Raw genomic sequence first — 27,944 nt, forward strand, 5'->3', positions numbered from 1 at the left:
GGAAAACTATTTTTCCCTCTGATTAATAAAGACACAAAGACTCTCAGCAGTGTGTTGTGTGTTCAATGCTCTCTATATTTTTTTTGTCAGCACTAAATTGTGGCACACAGCATTTATTTACGTTATGAATGTCCTCATGAATGTTCCACATTTGTAAGTTAAATATACCTTTTCAGCTAGGTCAATCCGGTCCAAAAGTAAAATTTACAACTGCTACTACCAAAGAGACCATTACTTTATATCACTGAGTAAGCACAAGCAATCACTCAGATATGTTTATTCTCAGATAATACTTTTTAACATTACATAAACATAACTTTATTGTACTGTAACCAATCTTTCCTCTTTAATCATATGATTGACATTGTCTGGAGGTCATCCATTATTTCACCCATATAATTATCATGGCCACTGGAAATGTGCTTATCATAGTGATAAAGAAACTCTGGTGCACCTGTATAAAAGACCCCAAACACACTTGTCTAAGATCACAAGCATCTGCAGGTGAGTCTGGATCTAATTAAAGTTTTAGATGGTTTTCTACATAGCGACTGCTATAATTGATAGATATCCTCTTTGTACAGGTTAAGGAGTTCTACAGGTGACAGCTGAGCAGACCAAACATCATAGTGAATCATGAAGTGGGCTATCGTTCTGTGTGCCATGGTGGCACTCTCTGAGTGCATTATCCAGTATGTTTCTCTTACTCTTCTCCTATAACAGTTCAGAAGACAGTGAAATTGTAGAGAATACCCTAAACTAAGTGAAATATTAGAATAATTGCACTGTTGTATTGCTTGCAGTGTTTAGGGGTAGTGAACTATATATTGTCATAGTTTCAGAAAATGTCTCTGTAGCTTGCTGGCATTTTAACTTATTTCAAATTCATGTAGTGGTTTCAGTACTTAATTTCTCTTTTGCCATGTCGTGTTGAAGTTAACTACTAGAACTACACAGTGTTTCATTGAAGCATACTTCTATCGCTTCTCCAATTTATTTTATAAATTAAAATATTGGAGAAATTGGCAAGACTTTTCCAACAGAATTGTTTGATTCTCATATGAAACACTGTTTTAGTGGTTAATTGGGGGTAGAATCTGTACTATGTGGGTTTTTTACGGTGGAGAAACCATGGATCATTTAACAATTTCATATGGAGTTCTAGTGGATTATGAGCTATTATTTGAGATTATAGTGAAATGTGTCTTTAATGCTAAAAATGAAACATTGCTAATAAGCTAGTCCAACTACATAATTATTGGGTGTTTGTTTGCACTGAATTCATTTGGCTGTAACACTGGAAATTTGATGGTAACAAAATGTGATGTCATGATATTTTGTCATGTGTAGTCTATGACTATCAAATTCACATTTTGATTCATTTCTTCAGAATTTTGTTAACAACTTTTTCAAAGTCACTTTAGCAAATTAGCTTAAGTCTTTTCAGTGTAAAGCAATTGACATTGACAGATTGGTAAACTGTCTTTTCAAAGTAGCTACCCCAACATTGTTACCCTATGTTCCTATGTAGCACATTGCGATGGTTTGACCAGGTCTTCAAACTTTGACCCTTTACTTGCCGGAGCTAAGTGGCTTGCCTCATTTCTCTTTCCCTACAGGGTGCCCCTGATCAAAGGGAAGAGTGCTAGAGAGAGTCTGGAGGAGCAGGGTTTGTGGGAGGAGTTCAAGTTGAAGTATCCATTCAACCCCATCAAGTTTCAAGACCCTCGTCTCTACGTCGCTGGCGAGCAGATGACCAATGATGCTGATGTAATCATGAATATGGGTTGCATCAGCGTAGTGCATTCTACTTAGAAGGGCAAATGAGAAGGCAGAAGAACATCCATTCTACTTAAATTCATTAGACTTGTCAGAATTAATTACTGAAACATTGACAACAACAGAAGTGGAAATAGACAACTTGATTGCTAATGACAGGGCCGGTTCTAGGCATAAGAGAAATAAGCGTTCCCTTAGGGCTCCCAACCACTAGGGCGCCTCTGATCGCTAAGGTGCCCCTGACTGATAGGGGAGGGGGGGTCCCAAATCTAGTTTTACTTAGGGTCCCCAGAAGGCAAGAGTTGGCACTGGCTGATGACCTGTGGTCTTATATTCTTCTGATACCATGGTGCTGGGAAAAGTAACCATTCCATTGTCTCTGTTCTCTAGCTGGCTTATTTTGGAGTGATCTCCATTGGAACACCCCCTCAGTCCTTCACTGTGATCTTTGACACTGGCTCGTCCAACCTGTGGGTTCCTTCTGTCTACTGCAACAGTGCAGCCTGTGGTACTTACACACACACACAAACACACACACACACACACACAGACTACTACACTCGTGCACACACACACAGATTCTTCCTCCTAGGCTAATTGTGTCTCCCCTCTCAGAAAACCACAGGAGGTTCAGCCCTGGTCATTCATCCACCTTCAGGAACGCTGGCAGGAGCCTATCCATTCAGTATGGTACTGGCAGCATGACTGGTTTCATGGGCTATGACACAGTTGGGGTAAAGACAAACACCACACCACGATGACCGGAAATGTAGTGTTTGGTGGGTTTCTGTACTTTCACAAATACTCTCCTTTCTCTTCCTTCTTGTTCTCTCTATAGGTGGGTGGGATCTCTGTGCAGAACCAGATGTTTGGGCTCAGTCAGACCGAGGCTCCCTTCATGGCCCACATGAAGGCTGATGGCATCCTGGGTCTGGCTTACCCACGCCTTGCTGCCTCTCAGGCCACCCCCGTCTTCGACAACATGATGAACCAACATCTCGTCGACCAGGACATTTTCTCTGTCTACTTGAGCAAGTAATTGATCAGATTGGACTTTAAGCAGGAAAGGGTTCCAAATGAATCCATTGTCTCTTAAGTAGTTCTGATGTTGAGACATTCAACATTAAGCTAACACCACAACTCTTGTTCCATCTTTTTCTTATATCCATTTACTATTACACTGTCATGATTGCCACAATTTTCAAAGCAATGAAAATGAAAAGAAATGACACGTAATATATATGAACGCATTCAAAAGCAAAACAATACACAACCAAATAAGCAACACATGGATAATGTAATCTACAAGCACTCACAGTCTCTTTCTCTCCCCTCCTACTCTTCCAATTCTATTGTTGTTGTCAATCTCCAGGAACTCTGCTGCAGGTAGTGTGGTGACCTTCGGTGGGATTGACCCCAACCACTACCAAGGCTCGATCGCATGGATCCCTCTGTCCTCTGAGCTGTACTGGCAGATTACCGTTGACAGGTGAAGTTACCGAATGTTATGTACTGGGTTATAAATGCCTATAATTTAGTACTATAAGCTAGATCCAAGCACCCTAAATGACCTTCTCCCGGTCTGTGTTTGATTGTATGCACATTGCAGTGTGACTGTGAATGGTCAGATTGTGGCCTGTAGTGGTGGCTGCCAGGCTATTGTGGACACCGGCACCTCAAACATTGTGGGACCTCAGGGTGACATTGATAGGATCGCAGGTGCTGTGGGATCTTATTCTGCCAACGGCGATGTAAGTCATACCATCACATTGTCTGTTTGTCACAAATAACCGGTAATTGACCTTTATAGATGTCCAGAGTCAGTAGGACCGACATTACTCACATTGTCAATCTCAGACAAAGCTGTTTAAAATACACAGTCCATCTGCACATCCTTTTCCCTCTTCTGATTTCATCCCTCCTGCCTCTGTTTTCATCTGACTTTTCAGAACGTGGTGAACTGTAACAGCGTTAACAGCATGCCATCGATTGTCTTCAACATTAACGGACAAGCCTTCACCCTCTCAGGGTCGACCTATGTCCGCCAGGTGTGTCTTCATGTGTGTGTGTGAGTAGAGCTGACATCACCCAGATGTGAATATAACACTGTTTTGACTATCTCCCTCTCTGTCTTTGCAACCATACAGTCTCCGTATTATGGCTGCCGTACCGGTCTCCAACGTAGTAACTCCAACCTGTGGATCCTGGGTGATGTCTTCATCAGACAGTACTATTCCATCTTTAACAGAGCCCAGAACATGGTGGGCCTTGCCCTGGCTAGATAATTTAATATAGATCAGCAATGGATCCCATGAAGATATGAACAACAGCTACATAAACATCACTGCTCTCAAGTGCAATTTAAAGATTGTTTGTGGGTTGTTTATAATTGAAAGTGAATCATTACATGCTGTGTTTAATTGATTATGATTTCACCCCCCCCCCCTCAAAAATATTAAATAAGTTGTATCATTATTGGTTTGATGGTCTTCTTTTTATAGGCGTACACCACAGCATGATAAACATTTTTTAAATAAATAATAAAAAAGAATAAAGACAATGTGCAATATGTGTAACTGGAGTATGACAGATAATACCTCTACTTGGAGCAGTGGGTAGTGTGTCTCGCTGTGATGTTGTGAGTTTGAGACCCTGCCCTGCCAAACGCTACTAATATTAGCACTTCAAAATCTTAGATGGATGTTGATACTTTCTAAACAATTTGGACAGATTACATACCTCTTGAATTGACAAGCAAAGGAAAGAGGAAATAGGATATGCAATATATAGTGGGGGCCAGCACAGGCTTGACTCAACTTGCAGACAGCCCATAAGACCTCACCCTACCCATTTTCACTTGGGAGAATCTCTATCTACCATCTTATGTTCTGGTCCCTTGCTTTGGGAAGTGCACTTGAAAGTACACTTGGATGTGAGGATGTAAAACCTCATTCAAAGACTAAGGAGACAGGAGTATTAAATGGCCCTCAAAGCTATTCCCATCCATTTCTTTAATTGTAACCCCCTTATCATTTGCTTTTTTAGACCTGGGACAGGTGGGTGCAATTATTAATAAAGTAGAACAGAAAACCAGTAGGTTCCTGGCCTCGAAAGGGTTAGAAGCTGTCTACTTTGCCATATGAGTCAATTGATAGAGGGGCACATACATAGCAAACGAGGAACTTACAGCCGAGTGTGAAGCGGTGGGGATGAGAATCAGTACCTCCAAATCCGAGGCCATGGTCCTCAGTGGGAAAAGGGTGGCTTGCCCACTTCAGGTTGGTGGAGAGTGCCTGCCTCAAGTGGAGGAGTTTAAGTATCTAGGGGTTTTGTTCACGAGTGAGGGAAGGATGGAACGGGAGATTGACAGACGGATTGGTGCATCTTCTGCAGTAATGCGGTCGATGTATCAGTCTGTCGTGATGAAGAAAGAGCTGAGCCGCAAAGCGAAGCTCTCGATATACTGGTCAATCTACGTTCCTACTCTCACCTATGGTCATGAGCTTTGGGTCATGACCGAAAGGACAAGATCCCGGATACAGGCGGCCGAAATGAGCTTTCTCCGCAGGGTGGCTGGGCGATCCCTTAGAGATAGGGTGAGAAGCTCGGTCACCCGGGAGGAGCTCAGAGTAGAGCCGCTGCTCCTCCACATCGAGAGGTGGCTTGGGCATCTGTTTCGGATGCCTCCGGAACGCCTTCCTGGGAAGGTGTTCCGGTCCCGTCCCACCGGGAGGAGACCCCGGGGAAGACCTAGGACACGCTGGAGGGACTATGTCTCCCGGCTGGCCTGGGAACGCCTCGGTGTCCCCCCGGAAGAGCTGGAGGAAGTGTCTGGGGAGAGGGAAGTCTGGGCATCTCTGCTTAGACTGCTGCCCCCGCGACCCGTCCCCGGATAAGCGGAAGATGATGGATGGATGGAACTTACAGTAAATGAGGAACTACAATATCATGTAAAAATAAGATTTTGTGTAATCATAAATGAATATTTTAACTCAGTTATAAATGAAACCATTCATTCCCTTTTCTGTAGTGCCCCCATGTGGCCAATGAAGTTGGTTGGCCAGAGAGATGCTCTGTCAAGTAGGTAACCCTCCACTGAGCCAGCCAGCTCTTTGATAAGGTACATTGGATTAAGATGTTTCCTTTAAGACTTGCATGGCCGCCGGCAAAAAATAAACGGGTTGACCCAGTTCGTCTACTAAGTATTGCTTTACTCGGAGTTGACAAGCCGAACAGCCCAGAGCAGAATCGGGGCACAAACGGGCTTACACCCCTCCCTGCCAGTTACAAGACCCACTCGCAGCCGACTTTCAGGACGTACCAATACTGCTTCTTTAGGTAAAGTATATCGCTATTGATCAGACCCATAACCTGACACTAATCGAGGATTTGAGAACATATTGCGACCTGAGCTAGCGGTCGGTAATTGTCTGGATTGTAAATTGTATTGATTATTGCTAACTAGCTCATTCGCTAGCTACTAGAGGGTTTACATTCTCGTGCCTGTCTGTGGAGTTCGAGCTAGCAGTTCGCCAACTGGCCGTGCTCGAGTAGTCGAAGGCCAACTCATTATACTACATTGTAAATAAATGTGACGATACTGTTTTTTGAGAGGATTGCTATTTGAACACCTGACCAAAACCTTTCCCTCGTTATTAATATTTTGCGGTGTTATGAAGTTTACAGCTAAAAGCCGTTGTCGCTAAAAGGCTAATGTTTTTAGCATGCTTGACAGGCAGTGGTGTTCGAAGAACTCATTAAAAACGTTTCAGCCAGGGCCAGACTCTTACGCAAGACGTTGCAACGAGTGTTCGTTCCTTATTACGTGCTGACGTTTCACAGTGGTCACACCTCTTACATGCTGCTACTGGTGTTTTGTCAGTTTAGCCCTAAAGTTGCTTCATTCAATCTTGTTAATTCTCTTAAATAAAAAACAATCCATAACTGTTTTGTCATTAGCCATTGTTTTTGAAATGCATTTTACAGCATACTTTGTTGCAAATATATACTTTTATGTACAGGGAGTGCCATTAGCATGCAAACCTCTGTAAGACATGTTGTATAGTGAGAACAGTCAGCTAATGCTAGCATGCACTGGTAGCAAAGTCATATTTGTTCCACAAAGTAACATTTGTCCCACGTCCCACCACCAAACAATAATGTCATGTTATCATAAAAAGGCTATATTATAGGCAATGATATCATGACGTAACATTACCACATGTCAACTCTGAATATTTGCAAATGAACTTGAAAACAGATGGTGTATGGCCTTCAAATTGTGATGTGGTCCAATGAGAATGCAAACATTTTCCCAAGCCAGAAGTTGATTTGGCAACTAGGCAAACTTGGGATGGTTGAAACAGCAGGTGGGCTTCCTATTTCTGGATAAGTTGCCAGAGATTTTATGGCACATGCTTGGAGCCCTACCAAGAGAGAGGTGCAGTAGTCCAGAAGTCAGATGACAAATACCTGTCCATCTTGGTGAGGCTGTAATCTATAAATATTTAGAGCATGAACATTTAGGGTTGAGTCACAGACTTGATTTTTGTGGCCAATTACTGAGTGTTGCCTGGGGGAGTGTTACAACAGTTACACCAGAAGTCTTTGCACTGGAAGGGGGAATCTGTGGAGCTGTCGCGGCCATCTTAGAGTGGACAAGCAGCTCCGTCTCCTCCTCCCACCTGAGGAGGGAAAGTCTGCTTGGGCAGTGCAAAGAGCCTCTGTGACACAGAGAGGGGTCTTGGTTGGGTGACCCATATAGGATGACTCGATGGTTGAAGAGACGACAAATGACAAAGGAGTACTGGTCTGTTGTTTTTGACGTCAGGATTTGGCCATCTTGAACTCAAAGGGGATGCAGGGACGGGTTGCTGAGGGCCATGAGGAATGGAGAGGTTTCCAGAGAGGGTTTGGAGAAGGGGACGGGGTTAAGGGGGCAGGTTGTCTGGTGATCGTACATCACTAGATGCAGGATTTAATTTGGAGAGGGCAGGGAAAAAGGGTTAGTGTGTTGACAGGTTTGGTATGTGGGACAAGTGTCCTCAGCAGGTTTAGTGAATGAGGTGCGGATGTCATTAACAGAGGGGAGGTGGACATTCCAGGAGTGGTTGGAAACGTTTCCTGTGGTTAGAGGAAGAAGCTTAAGATGTGTAGTGATAGAATGTGGCTTTAGCTGTGGATTGAGAAGTAGAGAAGGAAGCAAGGAGGTAGCGAAATAATTATCCCCTTTTGTCATTGGCTTTGGTGCCACAGCAGGGAACACGCATCCATCAAGCAAATCTGTGATAACAAATGCAATCACTCTCTACAGGTGTGTAGCAGCCAGGAGCCCCACCTCCTTTGCTATAAATACCCAGTATACACCTGCAGTCACTGGTATACCATGCTTCATGTGTACTTTTGTGTTTCATGCCTTTCTGTATTCGGTGTAGATGTGTTCTTTGCCTTGTCTTTCTCATGTGGGCTCTGCTTCGCTTTCTAATGATCCCCTCAGTGTTGTTGGTGTGTTTGGCTTAGAACGTGCCTCTGTTGTTAAGGTGCCATTTCGGTTTGTGCGAATCCTATTGCCATCTGCACCCAGCCTCTCTTTGGTGGGTTATATGTCAGCAAATTTTGTAGTCCGTCATGGGCTCCTCTGCTGGGCTTGGTTTGATGGCTCTGTTCACTCTAACTAGCTAGGCTCGCGCTCGTTGCCACTGCAGACTTTCTACAGGTGGACAGGGGTTTTGGTATCTGTTTCTGTGAATCCTACACCATTTTGGTTATTATTTTTTTGCTCCAACTTTTAAGGAATGTCTTTGTTAGTTCACCTGATGAGGGTGATTTTCCACTGACTCCTTAGCTGAGCTTTTAGTTGATAGCATGGCTTCTGGGCGTCTGAAAGCAAAACGTAACACATCTGTGTTTTTCAGAGAATCTCCTGATGCGAATTGAGTTATGTATACGTTTTGTAGCTCCAACCATTTCATCATGGCGATTGTCTGTGTGACCAGACAACTGCGACTGACGATTCTGGACAGATTCTTATTGTTGGCAAAAGACTGCAAATAAGTCATTCTGGTAATGCATTTACCATAATGGTTTAAATCGCCTGGTTCACAGTATTCTGCTGAACACTGTGAAAAATGAAAACTGGTGCTGCTGGCGCAAACATAACAGAATCAAGCGACAAATAAAGACATGACAGAATTGAATCACATCCACCTAGAAGGGTAAGAGGAAAATGAGTGATAGTTTACGTGCCCACGGCTCTGAGAGGTGGACCTGTGGTGTGGCCCCTAGCTGCCTCATTGTATTTGTTTTCACGGATATGGTCGACACGTGTGTGCTCCTCTCAGTGGCACCTCATTAACCCAAGGATAGATTATCGAGATGTTATTTTTCTTCAAGTTTTGGTCAGCTGCCTGCAGTTCTGTTCTGTGAGTTTGAAGTGAGTCATTTAATGACAGAGCAGCAGAAATGAAGGGGTGAACTGGCCAGCAGGGAGGACATTACAGGCTGTGGAGATGAACAAGAGTATCATTGAAGAGGAAGAATTAGGAGACGATTTTTTGAAAAGCTTGGAAAGCGTTACCACAGGACTACTTGAAGAAATTACACAGACGACCAAAATGAATTGTCGGTTTTGAATTCTAAGGGAGGCCATACAAATTTACATTTTGTTGTCTTTCATTGCATATTCTTTACTGTTATTATTCCAGGGAAATGTTTTCTTACACATTCATATTTATAGCAACAACATGCCTTATTAATGTTTCTTTTATACGTTCTTCAGTGTTATAAAGCCTAGTAATTTTTCAAATAAATGAACACATCCTGCTTTGATGAATGTCTTTAAGAAATTTCTCAGGCGGCCAAAGAATTTTGAATATATATTAAATGTACTATAAATAAATAAATAAACAGTGTTAAATAACAAAACATTTCTTTGCCTAACTTAATATTATTTATTTTTCTTATATACCGATCAGCCATAACATTATGACCACCTGCCTAATATTTTGTAGGTCCCACTTTTGCTGCCAAAACAGCCCTGACCCATCGAGGCATGGACTTCACTAGACCTCTGAAGGTGTGCTGTGGTATCTGGCACCAAGACGTTAGCAGCAGATCCTTTAAGATGCGAAAGTTGGGCCTCCATGGTTCAGATTTGTTTGTCCAGCGCATCCCACAGATGCACGATTGGATTGAGATCTGGGGAATTTGGAGGCCAAGTCAACACCTGGAACTCGTTGTGTTCCTCAAACCATTCCTGAACCATTTTTGCTTTGTGGCATGGTGCATTATCCTGCTGAAAGAGGCCAATGGCATAAGGGGATACTGTTGCCATGAAAGGGTGCACATGGTCTGCAACAATGCTCAGGTAGGTGGTATGTGTCAAAGTAACATCCACATGAATGGCAGGACCCAAGTTGTCACAGAAGAACATTACCCAAAGCATTTGACACATTACCTCCACCGGCTTACCTCCTTTCCATAGTGCATCCTGGTGCCATGAGTCCTCCAGGTAAGCGACTCACACTCACGCGGCCATCTACGTGATGTAAAAGGAAATGTGATTCATCAGACCAGGCCACCTTCCTCCATTGCTCTGTGGTCCAGTTCTGATGCTCACATGCCCATTGTAGGCGCTTTCAGCAGTGGACAGGGGTCAGCATGGGCACTCTGCCTGGTCTGTGTCTACGCAGCCCCATATGCAACAAACTGCAATGCACTGTGCGTTCTGACACCTTTCTATTAGAACTGGCATAAATTTTTTGAGCTACAGTTTGAGCTACAATAGCTCGTCTGTTGGATCAGACCACACAGGCCAGCCTTCGCTCCCCACGTGCATCAGTGAGCCTTAACCACCCATAACCCTGTTGCTGGTTCACCGCTTTTCCTTCCTTGGACCACTTTTGATAGAGTGGGTACACCCCACAAGGGCTGCAGTTTTGCAGATGCTCTGACCCAGTGGTCTAGCCATCACAATTTGGTCCTTGTCAAAGTCGCTCAGAGCCTTATGCTTGCCCAGTTTTCTTGCTTCTAACATATCAACTTTGAGGACAGAATGTTCACTTGCTGCCTAATATGTCCCACCCACTGACAGGTGACATGATAACCAGATTATCAGTGCAATTCACTTTACCTGTCAGTGGTCATAATGTTATGGCTGTTCGGTGTATGTATATAAGTATGTATACACTGAACAAAATTATAAACGCAACACTTTTTTTGACCCTATTTATGATGAGCTGAACTCAACGATCTAAGACATTCTCTATGTACACAAAAGGCCTATTTCTCTCAAATATTGTTCACAAATCTGTCTAAATCTGTGTTAGTGAGCACTTCTCCTTTGCCGAGACAATCCATCCACCTCACAGGTGTGGCGTATCAAAATGCTGATTAGACAGCATGATTATTGCACAGGTATGCCTTAGGCTGGCCACAATAAAAGGCCACTGTAAAATGTGAAATATTTTAGAGAAATAGGCCTTTTGTGTACATAGAGAAAGTCTTAGATCTTTGAGTTCAGCTCATCATAAATGGGGGCAAAAACAAAAGTGTTGCGTTTATAATTTTGTTCAGTGTATGTATGTACACTCACCTAAAGGATTATTAGGAACACCATACTAATACTGTGTTTGACCCCCTTTCGCCTTCAGAACTGCCTTAATTCTACGTGGCATTGATTCAACAAGGTGCTGAAAGCATTCTTTAGAAATGTTGGCCCATATTGATAGGATAGCATCTTGCAGTTGATGGAGATTTGTGGGATGCACATCCAGGGCACGAAGCTCCCGTTCCACCACATCCAAAAGATGCTCTATTGGGTTGATATCTGGTGATTGTGGGGGCCATTTCAGTACAGTGAACTCATTGTCATGTTCAAGAAACCAATTTGAAATGATTCGAGCTTTGTGACATAGTGCATTATCCTGCTGGAAGTAGCCATCAGACGATGGGTACATGGTGGTCATAAAGGGATGGACATGGTCAGAAACAATGCTCAGGTAGGCCGTGGCATTTAAACGATGCCCAATTGGCACTAAGGGGCCTAAAGTGTGCCAAGAAAACATCCCCCACACCATTACACCACCACCACCAGCCTGCACAGTGGTAACAAGGCATGATGGATCCATGTTCTCATTCTGTTTACGCCAAATTCTAACTCTACCATGTGAATGTCTCAACAGAAATCGAGACTCATCAGACCAGGCAACATTCTTCCAGTCTTCAACTGTCCAATTTTGGTGAGCTCGTGCAAATTGTAGCCTCTTTTTCCTATTTGTAGTGGAGATGAATGGTACCCAGTGGGGTCTTCTGCTGTTGTAGCCCATCCGCCTCAAGGTTGTGCGTGTTGTGGCTTCACAAATGCTTTGCTGCATACCTCGGTTGTAACAAGTGGTTATTTCAGTCAAACTTGGTCTTCTATCAGCTTGAATCAGTCAGCCCATTCTCCTCTGACCTCAAGCATCAACAAGGCATTTTCGCCCACAGGACTGCCACATACTGGATGTTTTTCCCTTTTCACACCATTCTTTGTAAACCCTAGAAATGGTTGTGCGTGAAAATCCAAGTAACTGAGCAGATTGTGAAATACTCAGACTGGCCCGTCTGGCACCAACAACCATGACACGCTCAAAATTGCTTAAATCACCTTTCTTTCCCATTCTGACATTCAGTTTGGAGTTCAGGAGATTGTCTTGACCAGGACCACAGCCCTAAATGCATTGAAGCAACTGCCATGTGATTGGATGATTAGATAATTGCATTAATGAGAAATTGACCAGGTGTTCCTAATAATCCTTTAGGTGAGTGTATATGTATATATGTATGTGTATGGGAGTGTTCGGGTAAAAACAAAACAAAAACGACCAGGATTGGGAAACACTGAGCTAGCCTCTTAGCCCTAAATGAAACAGAATTATTGTCTTTAAAAGGGGTGGAACTTAGTTTAAATTAGTGACGCTTCACAACCCGTCAACCCAATGATATGCCAATGATTTGCTCGGGCATTGCTCCAAAAACGAATCACTAGATATGATCATGGCTAGAAGGGATACAGCTCGAGTCACTTCACTGGGCTCAGACGTTCCACACAATTGCTGCTGCACGCTAAATGGAGAGTATACTCCCAGCTGTATCATTGTTGAAACATAAAAAAATATATATATAAATAATTACGAGGACAGATCTTAGTGTTGTCTTTTCCAGATGTTGTCTGCAAAGCAATTTGTTTACCAATGAAGTTCCAAATGTTAGCACCTCTGTGTTTCACTTAAATCCCCAGTACAACCAGCAGAGCCTGTCTGAACATGGCGTCTGGCAGTGAGGGGGCAGGCAACCCCCCGACCAAACTTCAGAGACCCCCTAACCGCCTGGGACTGGAGAAGTCATCTTACCTACTGCAACACGCACACAACCCAGTGGACTGGTGGGTTAGGTTCTCACAAATGCTTGTGAACTGGTTTATTACTCTGTTTATTATTCCACTGGTATATTTAATCTAAAAGTATATTCTAACCATTTATTGTTAGAGAGTCACATTGTGTGTCTTACCCAACTCCTAGGTATCCATGGGGACAAGAGGCATTTGACAAAGCCAAGCAAGAAGACAAGCCTATCTTCCTGTCAGTGGGCTATTCTACCTGTCACTGGTGTCATGTGATGGAGAGGGAGTCCTTTGAAGACGAAGAGATTGGAAAAATCCTCAGTGACAACTTTGTGTGTATTAAGGTTGACCGGGAGGAGAGACCTGATGTGGACAAGGTCTACATGACCTTTGTGCAGGTGTGTGTGTGTGTGTGTGTCTCTTTGTGTGAGTGTGTAAGTAAGAGATGCCGTTGGTACTTTATCACAATTCAATGATCAGTGTATTAAGGGGAAATAAAATGAACTCAGCCATGTGGGGTTATATCAAATTCCACCAATCCAGTGTGAACAAGGGTCTGGGAGGCAGCTGAGTTAACCAATCCCACTCTGGGTTGGCATGAAGTATCATAAACATCTGTCTTAAAAATTTATAATCTGCTAATCTTTCTGCAATGATCTTGTTTGAATTGTACATTTTAATGCTTTGGCTGATAAATTATTTAAAATGAATGTGGTTGTGTGTTTGCCTAAACATAAACAAGTAATTTAATCTACTTTATGTTCACTTGTATTGCTGTCTCTGGTCACTCCAGGCAACCAGTGGAGGTGGCGGTTGGCCAATGAGTGTATGGCTGACTCCTGACCTACGACCTTTCCTTGGGGGCACATACTTTCCCCCCAGGGACAGTGGTAGGAGGCCTGGACTCAAAACTGTCCTTGCTAGAATAATGGAGCAGGTAACACTCATTCAAGCTGGAAGTGCTTTTCATAAGTGCAGTATAATTAATTTATGATCATACATTACTTGGATATGCCTTGTTGGTTGTGCGTAGGGGGTGTGAGAGTGGAAAATATATTGGGGGTATAACAACAGTTTTTGTCTCTCAGTGGGTGGATAACCGTGATGGGTTGGAGTCCAGTGGTGAGAGAGTTTTGGAAGCTTTGAAGAAGGGAACCTCAATTGCAACTAACCCTGGGGAAACCCCGCCCCCTGCCCCAGACGTAGCCTATCGCTGCTTTGCACAGCTAGCACACTCATATGAAGAGGAATACGGAGGTTTTAGGGATTCTCCCAAGTTCCCCTCACCAGGTAAACGCACACACGTCTGTACACACACAACTGGTCTGGCTACCCAGGCCAAGCCCATGCTTGAGTTTAGTTTTGTGGTTGGTGTCGTATCCACAATAAATCTGAATACAATTACAAGTCCGGATCTTTCGATGCTCTCCAACAAGCCTTCCTGTGCTCTGTCCCCCCTCCCCTCGGCCTTCTCTGTAGTGAATCTCATGTTCCTGATGTCTTTCTGGTCTGTGAACCGTTCGTCCTCTGAGGGGGCCGAGGCTCTCCAGATGACCCTTCACACACTTCGCATGATGGCCCTGGGTGGCATCCATGACCATGTGGGACAGGTAGACCCGCCCGGTCACTCCATCGCACAAACGCAGAAATGCCCACGCTCTTCCTCTCACGTATGCCTCTCTTCTGTGTCTCTCAGGGGTTCCATCGCTACTCTACTGACTCCTCCTGGCACGTTCCCCACTTTGAGAAGATGCTTTATGACCAGGCCCAGCTAGCTGTGGCCTACGTCACTGCCTACCAGGTGTGTGTGTGTGTGTGTGTGTGTGTGTGTGTGTGTGTAAATGTGTATGTTTGTGTGTGTGTGTGTGGGCGGGCGTGTTCGGATCGCAGCCACAATCGTTTATTGGCTCACTATACAATAATCCTTTTCCCGCCCAAAAAAATATTTGTCAGCAGAATTCCCCTGGTTGAATAATGTAGCCTGCCTGGGGAAGTGTTTTAGGAAGTAAACTCTGTTAGGAGATGTCACATCATGGGAGGGTTATGCATGGTAATGTCTACTACAATAGACGGGTCCATTATGCTGTTGGATGTACAGTAGAACACAGCAACCAAGACTGTCCTCCTCATTGACTTTTCAAAGGCCAACCTCAGCACTTTGGATTGAATAAAGACTCTTTATTTGGAATGTGTGCTCAGAGAGGATGTTTTACACTGGCTGCCTCGGCTTACTGTTGTGAGTGATGGTTACTGCCTTCATGCTTTACTGTTTCTGTGTCTTCTGTTCATAGGCAGTGTTTTTTTTGTCAACCATTGTTATCTGGCATTGGTGCCAAACAACTTTTCGACTCATCAACTTTTTTTACTCGTCTGTCCAGAGCTCATTGTTCCAGTAGATTTGGTATTTGATGATATGGTTTTGTCTGGTACATGTCAGTTGTATCTTGATTGTCCTTTTTGAGAGCAGAGTCGTCTTGCTTTCTGATCTCCCATGTCGGCCTACTTTGTGCAGTCTCTTTCTGACAGTTGACCCTGATGCACTTAGACATTGATTGTGGCAAGAATTGACTGTTGATTCCTTGATGTTAACCTGGGGTTCTTATAGGCTTTGTTCTTTGAGACTTTGAGGCTTCTATCAGCAACTTTTGTCTGGCTCTTGGACTGAATTTGGTGGGACTTAAGAAGATTACCTGTAGTCTGGAAATGTTTTTATTTGTAGATGGTTGGTTGGACAGAGGAAGGATGTTTCAAATGGCTTTTATATGGCTTTGTGGCATCAATATATTTTCTTTGAATACTGTAGGTCTTGATTTAGCATGATGAATTACCACATACCCATTTAGTTAAGACCAAACCAGACCAACTTTCTAATCTTTATGGAAGACTGGACCCTCTCAAATTACTCTCTAACGACTTCCTAATTTTCACCTGTTTTGGTGCACCTGATTCTAATTGTATTACATTTATCTGTATGGGTGTACTTTTACTTAGTTTCACCGTTTGTTTTTTGTGATTTGTGAAATTGGGTTGGAATTCAATTAATGTGGTTGGAATTTAGCTGAGATATCCGTGTGTCCAATTATGTTGTTGGTGCAGTGTTCTCATCTGCCGAAGCCTATGGTTGGGTGGTTGTGGTTTAAATGTTTTACATGCTGTATTCTCTGGGTGCACGCCTCTGGGGTTCTGGTCTGGTTATATAAAGGTTGCAGGATGGTTGTTCTACAGTGATATGTTTTGTGGGTGCAGGTGTCAGGGGAACAGGTTTTCTCTGATGTGGCCCAGGATATTCTCCTCTACGTCTCCAGGGACCTCAGTGACAAGGTGAGCCATCTCTCTCCTACTTCATTGTGCGCACATGCACATTTGTGCTTGTGTGTGGGGGACAGGTGATGCATTGCATGCGTAAGAAAAATACCCCTGCGTTCCAGCTGAGGTCAACCTGTTTCTTCCTCTCTAAGCCCCGCTCCAAGGCAAGATGGTGGACATCTTCGTTTGATTAATGTCTCAGAAGACCAGAGCGGACTATACAATTAAAGCCACACTCATTGAGATCATTATATTCCCCACGATTTATTATGTAATTACATGGTAAGAAATAATGCTTGGAAAGTAATTTACCACAGAAACGATGTTTCTTTTATAGGACTTCCTGTTACAGGTCTTTCTCTTGAGCGCTTCCACATGGAGAATGTATGATAATGAACAATAGAGTAGTAATAGTCCTAGTTCATACCTGTTTTAGCTCCTGGAGTGTTATATCATCTGTCTGTAGTCTTTTTTGCGTCACTCTTTTAATTGAAGTTAAACAACAGGTTAAGGTCTATTAAATTTAGCATACAGAAGATTGTATTAACACATTGCTGCCCAAATACCCTCCCTCTATCTGCCTCTTGGTACAGTCTGGGGGCTTCTACAGTGCTGAGGATGCAGACTCCCTTCCTGCTTTGGGGGGGACTGAGAAGAGGGAGGGGGCGTTCTGTGTGTGGACCTGGTTAGAGATCAGAGAACTACTTCCTGCTGTGGTGGACGGGGCAACAGGGGGCGCTACAGAGGCTGACATCTTCATGCACCACTACGGGGTCAAAGAACAAGGCAATGTGGACCCGGAACAGGTTTGTGCGGTGAAACCAGCAGTTACAATAATAGCACACGACCATCAACATTCTTGCGTAAGCAGACATAGTTGGTTTGATATTATGTGTTATCCAGTGCTCCCAACAGACCGTGGGAAGGCCGCAGGGACGTGCTTAATCTGGGAGTGGGGGGCTGCTCATCTGACTGCTGCTAGGTTCAGGCCTTTGCCCACAAGCTGCCCAAATACCAGGCCCTCATATTACATCTGAACAGCCTTGGTTATTACTTCATACTTGTGCTATTAGGGCTTCTGGGCCGTGCTCACAGGCTGACAGTATGTGGCCCTCTGTGTGGAGGAGACTGAAGCAGGAAGTGAGGTATTGCTCTGTCAGCGGTCGTGGGCATACTCACGGTGTGGAGGGCTACTGTGTCTCTGTAGCCTCTAGACATAAACCTTGTCCATTACCCTAAGAATGTTTCAGTTATCGTAAATGAATCTTCTTTGTGTCTTCTGTGTGTGTCAGGATCCTCATGGGGAGCTGCAGGGCCAGAATGTATTGATTGTACGTTATTCTGTGGAGCTGACAGCTGCACGCTTCGCCCTCACTGTAGAAAAGGTCTCTAAGCTACTGGCCTCCGCTAGAGCCAAGATGGCAGAAGTCAGGAAGAGTCGGCCGGCCCCTCATCTCGACACCAAAATGCTGGCCTCCTGGAATGGTATGTGCGCACTATAGTTGCATAGAGTTCACCCCAGGATAACTGTGACATAGAGTGGTTCTTCATCATGCAAACTAATTCCTATGGCAACAAGTCTTAAGCTCTAACCTACATTGGGGCAGGCTGACATTTTCCTGAATTAAGTGACAGAGCCATGAATTGACGACCAATTGAATCAGATTCCTTCCCTCTTGCTTATTCAATCTCAATGAATAATTTTGTATTACCAGCCATAGCTCAAGTTAGCGCGACAGGTGTTCGATCAATACCCATTATATTGATAATAACATTATCATGATATAGATAAGCTCAAGGTGGAATGTAAAGCTAACTTTCTGAACAGTCTGAATGCATCTACAGCATCACACTACACCCCTCAGGTCTCCATGCCATGCATGAGTTTATCAGTATATCTGAGCTAATGAAGCCAGGCGATTTCAGGAGCCATAACATTAAAGCTCTTTCCTCCATCTAGTCCTTCATTAGTCAATCAGTTCATTAATCAGATGTTCCCTGGAGCAGACAGCACTCCACTGGGGCTTAGAGGACTGGCCTGCTCCCTACCAACTACCAGCACTTTGATTTTGACATGAAAGATGGCGGGAGGGATAGGAGAGAGGGGGCCGCAGCCATCAGGGAAACTTCAAAGCCTTGTAATCATCAAGCCGCCACCTCACAGAGTCACTGAGCCACTCCACAGAGAGAGGGGGGGGGCGGGAGGGAGGGATAGAGGGGGGGTGAGGGAGGGAGAGAGAGAGAGGGGGTGAGGGAGGGAGAGAGAGAGGGGGGGGGAGTGAGAGAGCGAGGGGGGGTAGATAGATAATCAGTGTTCCACTGCAGGACAACATCACAGGAATACATTGAAACCATGGCACTTGCGGTTGCTTGGCAATATTTTTGGCTTGGCAATATGTCAAGGGAATTCCTAACCTCTCAATCTGCCCCCTCCCTTATTCTGTCTTTCCTCCCATCTCTCTCTCTCTCTCTCTCTCTCCCTCCCCCCCCGCCCGTCTGCCTTCTCTCTCCAGGTCTGATGTTATCAGGCTTCGCGCGTGTTGGCTCTGTGCTAGATGACAAGGCTCTGCTGGAAAGAGCAGTGCACGCCGCCCGCTTCCTGAAGGAGCACCTGTGGGACGCGGAGCGACAGATCATCCTTCACTCCTGTTACCGTGGAGATGAGATGGAGGTGGAGCAGGGGTAAGATGGGGTATAATGATGATGTTAAGGGGATGAACAAGATCCTCAGTCCAACAGTGCGCTCTGGATCCTCCACACACTTGTAGGCAGGCCAGGGACAAACACACGGTATATCCAGGAGTTGTGGGTTTATGCTCTGCCGAAGACACCATGAGGCAGGAAATGCATTCACAAACACTGTGGAAATTTGACTGTATCAGAAACAGGCCAGGAACGCTAAAGCCAGTTTCAAGAAATGAAGGGGTTATGCACCATAAATCGCACATTCCTATGATGTACGTGATGTAAGTGATGCAATTATGTGACAACAATATGTTGTGACATTTTTCAGGAGTATGAAGTTATAATAATTTAGCAACCAACATCAACCTCTACGACAAACCTGCGCTGCAACTCCCTCTAGACCGACTCTAGGTACATTTATACCTCCGTGGCTAGCTAGTTAAAACATTTGTCCACACAATAAAGTAAATATCAGCATACTTAAGCAAACTGCAATCACCTTGTTCAACTTGGTAAATATTGAGTTTCTTATCAGGTAGCCAATGGCGATGTGCATCGTTTCTCTGGAAGCAAAGCAAGGTGGCCCGATTCAGCTGAAATTTGAATAGGAGCCTATGAGGAAAATGGCCAAACCTTTATCCTCGTTGGATGAAGAAAGTACATGAATGCTTTGTACTTTGTGGAAACCAAATATACTTTATCATGACCATATACACAGACTTCGCTGTTAAATAATGGTGAAAGAAAGAAATAAACCCTTTTTTCGAAATGAGGACATGTAAAATGTCCCCATTAATGACATTTTCATGGTTTAACCACAGTTTGTGAACATTTTCTTCTCACATATTTATATATAGTAAAACCTGTTCTCACACACAGTACAGCACACACATAAAAACAGACACACACACACACACAGACAGGCAGTTCCAGTGGACTGGTCTCATTCATAACAAGTGCTATTCCCTTAGCATCAGCAAGATGCTGTCTGTCGAATGTTTACCCAGGAGAATGCTTACCTGAGCTCTTTTTCTCCCCACGGCAATCTGGTCCTACCTACATCTTTGTCATGCCAGGCACATATAGGACAGACCAAATTGGCTGAAGGGATGGGTAGTGCGGTGTAGATCTGGGTTAATGGACCTGGAGGTGTTGTGGTACCACACACTGGCTCATGGCATGCTGTGGCTGTTACCAGGGAGAGAACTGGCTGAGTGGAAGACTTTGTGGTTGGGTTGAGAGCCAGTTGCGTGAGAGAGAGGGTTTTGCTGGATAGCTGCAAAGTACTGATTAGGGGAGTTTTTCCGAACTGATGCTCCTATCGTGTAACCCTAACATTACAATATTAGATTTAGCCCTGAAAGAAACACAGCTGATTCAACTAATCAAGTGCTCTTTTCATCTCATCCGCCTCCTTCCCCTGTTCTTGTTCTCAGTTATAATTGAACCCATATCTTCAACTGATAACTGGAACGGCTTTAAACACCCTCATTTAATCGGCTCCGATGGGAAACCACTATGAGAGTGAAATTGTTCTTAACTTCTAATGAAAGTGCTCTGTCTGGGTTTGAATGATGGAGAGGAGTCGCTTCTGAGAACAGTAAACATTGAACTGTTTGAAATCCCCGAAAAGTTTGGAAGTAAGTTATCAAACCAAAACACACACTCAGGGATGTGCGTGTGTGTCTATGTGTGTGTGAGAAGACATCCTCAGACTCTGAAAGGTTTCCTATCTGACTGACATGCAGCCACTTAAGCTTTGTGAGCCTCCCACAAGTTCATCTGGCTGACACCCTGGGAGGAGAGCAAAGACCTTATGTCTAGGTCTCCCTTTTCTCCTTTTCCATCTACAATCTCCCCTTCCCTCCCTCCCTCCTAACTGTGCATCTTGGAATAGATTCTGTTGCTGCATCCTGAATGTCTCTGTTCCCAATGTGTCTGTTTAGAGGTAGTGCACTAAATGGGAAATAGGGTGTGGTTTGGAACAGTTCCTCTCATCTCCTTCCTGTTTGACTGTCTGAAGTCTTGCAGTCTTACACAGAAGTCTCTACTGTTAACTAATCATCTCTGAGACTCTTTCCATTGTGGTCATTAAGCAGGTCAAAATGAGGGGTGCTGTACCAAATAGTCATCAGAGCTGATCTAACCGACCAGAGTACGGCCAAATGTCGCCTATCCATGTGTGTTCTTGCTTTAGCCCAACCCTTTGTTTTTCTGGGACCAGTCAGATGCAAGCCATCCGTTTAGGAGACCCAACAGACAGAACCCATTGTTTTCCGGGACCAACCAGATGGTTTGTTGTTTTGATCGACAAACCCTCTTTTTGTTGGGTAGGCGTTCAGACCCTGACTCCTTGTGTGGAAGAAACTACTCTCTGCCGACATGGCACAGCGTTTGTTTGGGCTCAAGGAAATTCGGTAGCCAGTCGACCTCTCCTCAGCCTGGGCACCCCTGTGAGGTGAAGTGTTGGCAGACCCATGGAAAGATACCCATGCTTTGTCCATCTCCCACCCCACCAGTCACCGAGCCGTCAGTCTTCCTGTCACCACTCCCCTTCCGCTGTCCTTATCAGGGTCAGACCCTCCAGGACAGGCTGGGAACCGGGTGGAGGATGGAGGCCAGGGCAGTCAGGGTGTTGGGGTGCTACTGGGATTCAGTTACAGTGACAGGCAGTGTAACATGAGCCCTGTTTGACCCCCCTACATTTGTCACACTGTCGTCTAAACAGTAGAACACTACCTCTGATGAATGATAAATTCATCCTTCATTAACGTCTCTCTCTTGATCTCCAAGGGTGTCGCCCATCGCTGGTTTCCTAGACGATTATGCGTTTGTCATCTGTGGTCTGCTGGACCTGTACGAGGCCACACTGGAGACAGACTGGCTCCGCTGGGCGGAGGAGCTGCAGGAGCGACAGGACCACCTCCTCTGGGACGCTGAGGGCGGAGGCTACTACTGCAGCAACCCTGCTGACCCAACAATACTGCTACGACTTAAACAGGGTGAGGGAGGGTCTCTGTCTCTCTGAACCTGTCTGTGAATCTTAGAGAGCGTATCTGTCTCTCTGAACCTGTCTGTGAATCTTAGAGAGGGTCTCTGTCTCTCTGAACCTGTCTGTGAATCTTAGAGAGGGTCTCTGTCTCTCTGAACCTGTCTGTGAATCTTAGAGAGCGTATCTGTCTTTCTGAACCTGTCTGTGAATCTTAGAGAGGGTCTCTGTCTCTCTGAACCTGTCTGTGAATCTTAGAGAGCGTATCTGTCTTTCTGAACCTGTCTGTGAATCTTAGAGAGCGAATCTGTCTTTCTGAACCTGTTTGTGAATCTTAGAGAGCGTATCTGTCTTTCTGAACCTGTCTGTGAATCTTAGAGAGGGTATCTGTCTTTCTGAACCTGTCTGTGAATCTTAGAGAGGGTCTCTGTCTCTCTGAACCTGTCTGTGAATCTTAGAGAGCGTATCTGTCTTTCTGAACCTGTCTGTGAATCTTAGAGAGCGTATCTGTCTTTCTGAACCTGTCTGTGAATCTTAGAGAGAGTATCTGTCTTTCTGAACCTGTCTGTGAATCTTAGAGAGGGTATCTGTCTTTCTGAACCTGTCTGTGAATCTTAGAGAGGGTATCTGTCTCTCCCGAACTTGTCTGTGAATCTTAGAGAGCAAATCTGTCTTTCTGAACCTGTCTGTGAATCTTAGAGAGTGTATCTGTCTTTCTGAACCTGTCTGTGAATCTTAGAGAGGGTATCTGTCTTTCTGAACCTTTCTGTGAATCTTAGAGAGGGTATCTGTCTCTCCCGAACTTGTCTGTGAATCTTAGAGCGTATCTGTCTTTCTGAACCTGTCTGTGAATCTTAGAGAGGGTATCTGTCTTTCTGAACCTGTCTGTGAATCTTAGAGAGGGTATCTGTCTTTCTGAACCTGTCTGTGAATCTTAGAGCGGGTATCCGTCTCTCTGAACCTGTCTGTGAATCTTAGAGAGCGTATCCGTCTCTCTGAACCTGTCTGTGAATCTTAGAGCGGGTATCCGTCTCTCTGAACCTTTCTGTGAATCTTAGAGAGCGTATCTGTCTCTCTGAACCTGTCTGTGAATCTTAGAGAGCGTATATGTCTCTCTGAACCTTTCTGTGAATCTTAGAGCGGGTATCCGTCTCTCTGAACCTGTCTGTGAATCTTAGAGAGGGTCTCTGTCTCTCTGAACCTGTCTGTGAATCTTAGAGAGCATATCCGTCTCTCTGAACCTGTCTGTGAATCTCTTGCTCCCTCGCTCTCCCTCAGAAATGTTCTGTAGAAAAGTAATGAACAGGAATGACTCTCCTACAGGACGTCAACTAAGATTGATCAAAACCCAGTCAATCAAGTCTTATTTGCAGAGGGACTGTTGTGCCTTTCTAGGTCTGGGGGAATAAAAATGCTTCCTGCAAATGCGTAAAAAAACTAGGTCTAATGTTCTAATAGTCTCAGCTCCACATTTTCTCTCCAGTAAGTGGATAGATGTGTACACACAATCAGAAACACACGCTGACTTGCCTCTTTACTGACAGCGCTGTGCAAATGGGTCCGACAAAGGTTTAGGGAAATAAAGGAAAATGGAAGAAGAAAGGAAATCGTTTTTTTTCTGGCTTGCTGACTGGTTAAAACTGACTTGTGTTCGTGTGTGACTACATATTTGTATGTGTGTTTGTGCGGCACATGTGTGCCTGCGTGTTTTTGTTGCGTGTGTGCGTGTGATTACAGTCTGCATTCCCAAGGCTTTCTCATATTTGAGGATTGACAGACCCAATATGACGCTGCCACTGCGTTGAATTACGCTCCGTTAGTAACACTGCTCGGTGTTTGTTTGTCCATGTGTGCATGTGGGTGTGTTTCCATCACAGGAAGACTGAATACCCTACAGTCCTGAGCAACTGTCTTTTAAATCCCAAAGCTGCGTGCATCACCCTATTCCGCTGTGTGTGTGTGTGTGTGTGTGTGTGTGTGTGTGTGTCTCTGTGTGTGTGTGTTTTTCTTATCTGATGTATGATGGGGCTTGTGGAGGTGAGAGAGATGAAAAACTGTTTACTGGACACTTTAGTCCAGCTGGTTATGGGTGACTATAACCTCCTGCCTTACAGAATGAAATGACATTTTTCAAACGATTTTCTCGACTATAGCCTGCTTGCATGTGTTGTTAGGGCACTTACGTGTGTGTTTGTGTGTGTGTGTGTGTGTGTGTCAGAAGAAGCCGTCTCTCCCCGTCTGTCTGATTCAAAGGTCGATGGCTTATACCAGTCATTACCATCTCCCACACACAGGTAGTGTGTAGTGTGAGATCAGAGGTCATGAGAAGAGAAGCACCGCTGTGTTATGGGCTGCCCAAGGAGATTAACACCAATCACTTACTAAGATTGAGTCCTGGGGTCACCTGTCAGTCACCGGTTGAATATTTGATTCGGAAAAGGTCACTGGTTAAACATGTTTTATTAATTTAAGTGGATACTGAGACTGAATAGAGTGTTAGATCTTCAAGTAACTTGTTAAATGAAGTGCGTGTGTGTGCGTGTGTGTGCGGGTGTGTGCGCGTGTGTGCGTGTGTGTGCGTGTGCGTGTCTCCTTCAGACCAGGACGGTGCAGAACCCAGTCCCAACTCTGTGTCCAGTCTGAACCTGCTGCGTCTGTCCCACTACACTGGTCGTAAGGACTGGTCCCAGCGCTCACAACAGCTGCTCGCCGCCTTCTCTGACCGACTCACCAGAGTCCCCATCGCCCTGCCGGAGATGGTCAGGGGCTCAATGGCTAACCACTACACACCGAAACAGGTAACGCACGTGGAGTGCACATACATGCAGGCACACGTGCGCACACACACACACACACGCACACCATTTCAAAGTCTGACGCAAAAGACATTCACGCTAATGAAGCAAGTTGAAAAAGCATTGAAGAAAGAGTGAACTAGTGAAGGAGGGTTCGAGAGGGGGAAAGGCAGGGAGGTGGGAAATGTGAAAGAGGGAGCGAAGGAGTCAGGAGAGAACATGGGAAGGGCGCTCTCCATCATATTAGACTTGTGAAGAAGTCCTCATTCAGGGGGCAGAGATAACAAGCTGTGGGCGTGTAAGTGTCTGAGTGTGTGCAGGGGGCAAAATGTTAACAAGATAGGGGTCAGACAAGCTTAGAACACACCTGCTTATTTTCCATCTCTCGCTCGCTGTCTAGGTAGTAATCTGTGGTGAGAGAGATGCGCCGGACACCTCCGTTCTGCTAGCAACAGTCAACTCTCTGTTCCTTCCACACAAGGTAAGAGTTAAGGGCTCTGTTCATTTCTAGCCTCTTTGAAGCAGCCCCTCTTAATTAATTATAACTAGTTTGTTATTACTTATTCATTTTTCTTCTCAGTTATTTAGGAGAGACTTTGGCTCCCAAAGCCTGTCTCATAATGAGAGTGTTACAGCTATCATACCCAAAGGTCAGATTGTCAGTTTATCTCTCCATCCCTCACACACACACACACACACACACACACACACACACACACTGCAGGGCAGGTTGGGACAGTGCCTGGGGTGTTGGCTAGTTCCATGTTATTTAAATGTCAGGCAGCGGCCTTGCTGCTCTTTTTGTCAGCACTCTCTTTATTGTTTGTGTCTTCACTCATTTTCTCTGTTCTCCTCTCTGTATGGTTGTTTCTGGTGGCAGCCTTCCCCTGACTCCTCCCCTGACTCCTCCCCTGACTCCTCCCTCTGACCCCTCAAGGGCAGGTGACTTGCCGTTTACTGTACTGATGCAAGTGCCTGTTCCTGCCTGAGGTAGTAGCAAGATTAGATCAGGAAATCCTGTTGACTACGTCTCCCCGCTCCCGAAGTGATACCTATTTATATTACCCATGGGGCTTTGCAGCTAGCTTCAGATTCAAGTTTCAAACTTAAGTGGTTAACATGGTGCTACAGAGGACTTTACACCACTGTGTCACATGGAAGGCCCGCAAAAGTTTGCCATAAAACAGTACAGTCTGTTTAAAAAAAAACTAAGTGTTTTGCGTTGATCTGTGTCAGGTTGATGTGTAGGCCTATTTCAAAATTGAACACCGTTTTTGGGGCTGACTACAGGGATTCAAGCTTTTCCCTAAATAACTTTTGTAATTAAATTAAACATCAGTTGAATTTGTTGACCTGTCGGCTGACCTCTCGGCCTCACCGCGGCCGACTGCAGCCTCCAGCTGTCTCTGTCCCTGCCTGGCAAGTCTGTACACCACGCCACAAAACATGCGAATGGCTTACTCGACGTCTGTGCCGTTTCCCGCCAAACGCTTTGACAGCTGTCAGTGTCCATCAGGCTAACTCGCCGACGCTGGCATTTAACATTGTTTTTTTTACAATATATAATTGTTTGTCCATCTCTCAATCTCTCTCTCGCGCACGCACACACATGCGCATATGCGCACACACACACACACACACACACACACTGGAGTTTCTAGGAGTGAGACATTTTCCATGTAAGAGGATTGGAAATAATGTAAGACATGTTTATGTTTCAGAGGCTTAAAATGGACAGAGAGGAATATAAATTAGAGAGAGGAGGATGGCCAGGGAGGAGAAGGTGGAGGAGTGGGGAGCAAGGAGAGAGGAGGAGAGAATAAAGAGAGGAGAAAGAATGAGATATGAAAAGTGGAGAGTGTTCTCCACAAGCCATTAGGCAGAGGGAGAAAATATGTAGTTGAGTCTGTTGGTCTAGGCTGAGGCAATTGTGGGGAATGAGCTGTGTACATTTTGATGCATTCTAATCTCACACATGCATGCGTGTACACACACGCGCTTTGTTTATTCCATTTTCCATTTCTATTCCATTCCACAAGTTTAGATGCTTCCCCCCCGATCCCTGAAATCAATTAATGCTTCGAACAATAATGTGCGGAATTGGCCTTGATTCTGGTTGTCGTATGGTAAATGTCAGCAGTTGTTGCGTAACAGGCCTTATGGGTTGATTATTTGAGTCGCTGGTCGCTCCTAATCTTTTTCTCGCATAGATTTTACGACGCCGTTTAACAAGTGCCTCCTCGATCTCCCTCTCGCACTAAATCACCCCTTCCCTTTTAGTTGGCTCTGTCTTAGCCAAATAATCACGTCCACTTTCTCTCCACTCTCACACCCACTCTATAGGGAGGAAACATTAGGGCAGGTTTCCCATGTCACTCAGACAGTCACCCCTCTGTGTACTGGATGCCCCTCAGGCCTAACCCGTTATTATAGCGCAGTCAAGACTTCCCTCTACAGCTGGCTCTTCTAGGAAGATTGTCTCCACTGCAATATGAGACGAGTGCAGAAGATTGGTTACTCTGGGTCCCTATGGACTGTGGCAACCAGGGGGAGTGGGAGGGGCCTGTTAGGGCCTTTTAGTGTCTGTGGCAGGTGTTGAATGGGACGTTGGAGTGTTTGAGACTGAGAGAGACAGGGTGATATTTGAGTGTGCCCAGGGGGGTGGGGGGGTGGGGGGGGTGGTTGGTTTGAGGTGTCATTTGGGGGGAGAAGGCAAAACAAAGGGATGAAAAGCATAGATGGGTGGAAGAGGTTGAGAAGGACTCAAAAGAGAAGAGACAAAATGATAAAAGGAGGGGAGAGGGAAAGAGTAGCATTAGAAGAAGATAGAGGGCTGAGGCCTCTAACAGCCTGGCCTTTATAACAGGAACACTGGAGACAAATGACTGTTACTCTCTAACAAGACCTCAGAGACACCATCTGACTGTGGGAGGGAAGGAGTGATCGAGAAAGGGGGGAGAGGGAGGGAGTAATAGAGAGAGGGGGAGGAAGGGAGAGTGAGAGAGGAGGC

General features: G+C 44.9%; 2 protein-coding genes across 4 annotated transcripts in view; both read left to right on the plus strand.

Moving 5' to 3' along the window:
• The first annotated feature begins 587 nt into the window (after nt 1–587).
• Nucleotides 588–4,254, plus strand: LOC105023047 (pepsin A). The gene is made up of 9 exons (XM_010891927.3): nt 588–692; nt 1,620–1,770; nt 2,170–2,287; nt 2,395–2,513; nt 2,618–2,814; nt 3,152–3,268; nt 3,389–3,530; nt 3,729–3,827; nt 3,927–4,254. The coding sequence occupies exons 1-9, from the start codon at nt 637–639 to the stop codon at nt 4,062–4,064; spliced, it is 1,137 nt and encodes a 378-aa protein (XP_010890229.2). The 5' UTR covers nt 588–636; the 3' UTR covers nt 4,065–4,254.
• Nucleotides 4,255–5,831: 1,577 nt separating this feature from the next.
• Nucleotides 5,832–27,944, plus strand: part of spata20 (spermatogenesis associated 20) — a 35,806-nt gene continuing 13,693 nt past the window's right edge. Inside the window, exons 1-15 of one of the 3 annotated variants that reach the window (XM_013133845.4) lie at nt 5,832–6,117; nt 11,961–12,017; nt 13,058–13,201; nt 13,338–13,557; nt 13,953–14,096; nt 14,248–14,449; nt 14,639–14,769; nt 14,856–14,960; nt 16,406–16,480; nt 17,059–17,271; nt 17,758–17,950; nt 18,979–19,147; nt 21,944–22,152; nt 24,738–24,937; nt 25,335–25,415. In XM_013133845.4, the coding sequence (XP_012989299.3) occupies nt 5,915–6,117; nt 11,961–12,017; nt 13,058–13,201; nt 13,338–13,557; nt 13,953–14,096; nt 14,248–14,449; nt 14,639–14,769; nt 14,856–14,960; nt 16,406–16,480; nt 17,059–17,271; nt 17,758–17,950; nt 18,979–19,147; nt 21,944–22,152; nt 24,738–24,937; nt 25,335–25,415 (2,346 nt within the window). In that variant the 5' untranslated portion in view covers nt 5,832–5,914. Of the gene's footprint in view, nt 6,118–10,217; nt 10,289–11,960; nt 12,018–13,057; nt 13,202–13,337; nt 13,558–13,952; nt 14,097–14,247; nt 14,450–14,638; nt 14,770–14,855; nt 14,961–16,405; nt 16,481–17,058; nt 17,272–17,757; nt 17,951–18,978; nt 19,148–21,943; nt 22,153–24,737; nt 24,938–25,334; nt 25,416–27,944 lie in introns of those variants that run through there. The other 2 variants (XM_010891924.5, XM_010891925.5) reach the window with 2 other exon arrangements.

This window comes from Esox lucius, chromosome 5 (assembly GCF_011004845.1).
Source record: "Esox lucius isolate fEsoLuc1 chromosome 5, fEsoLuc1.pri, whole genome shotgun sequence".
NCBI lineage: Eukaryota > Metazoa > Chordata > Actinopteri > Esociformes > Esocidae > Esox > Esox lucius.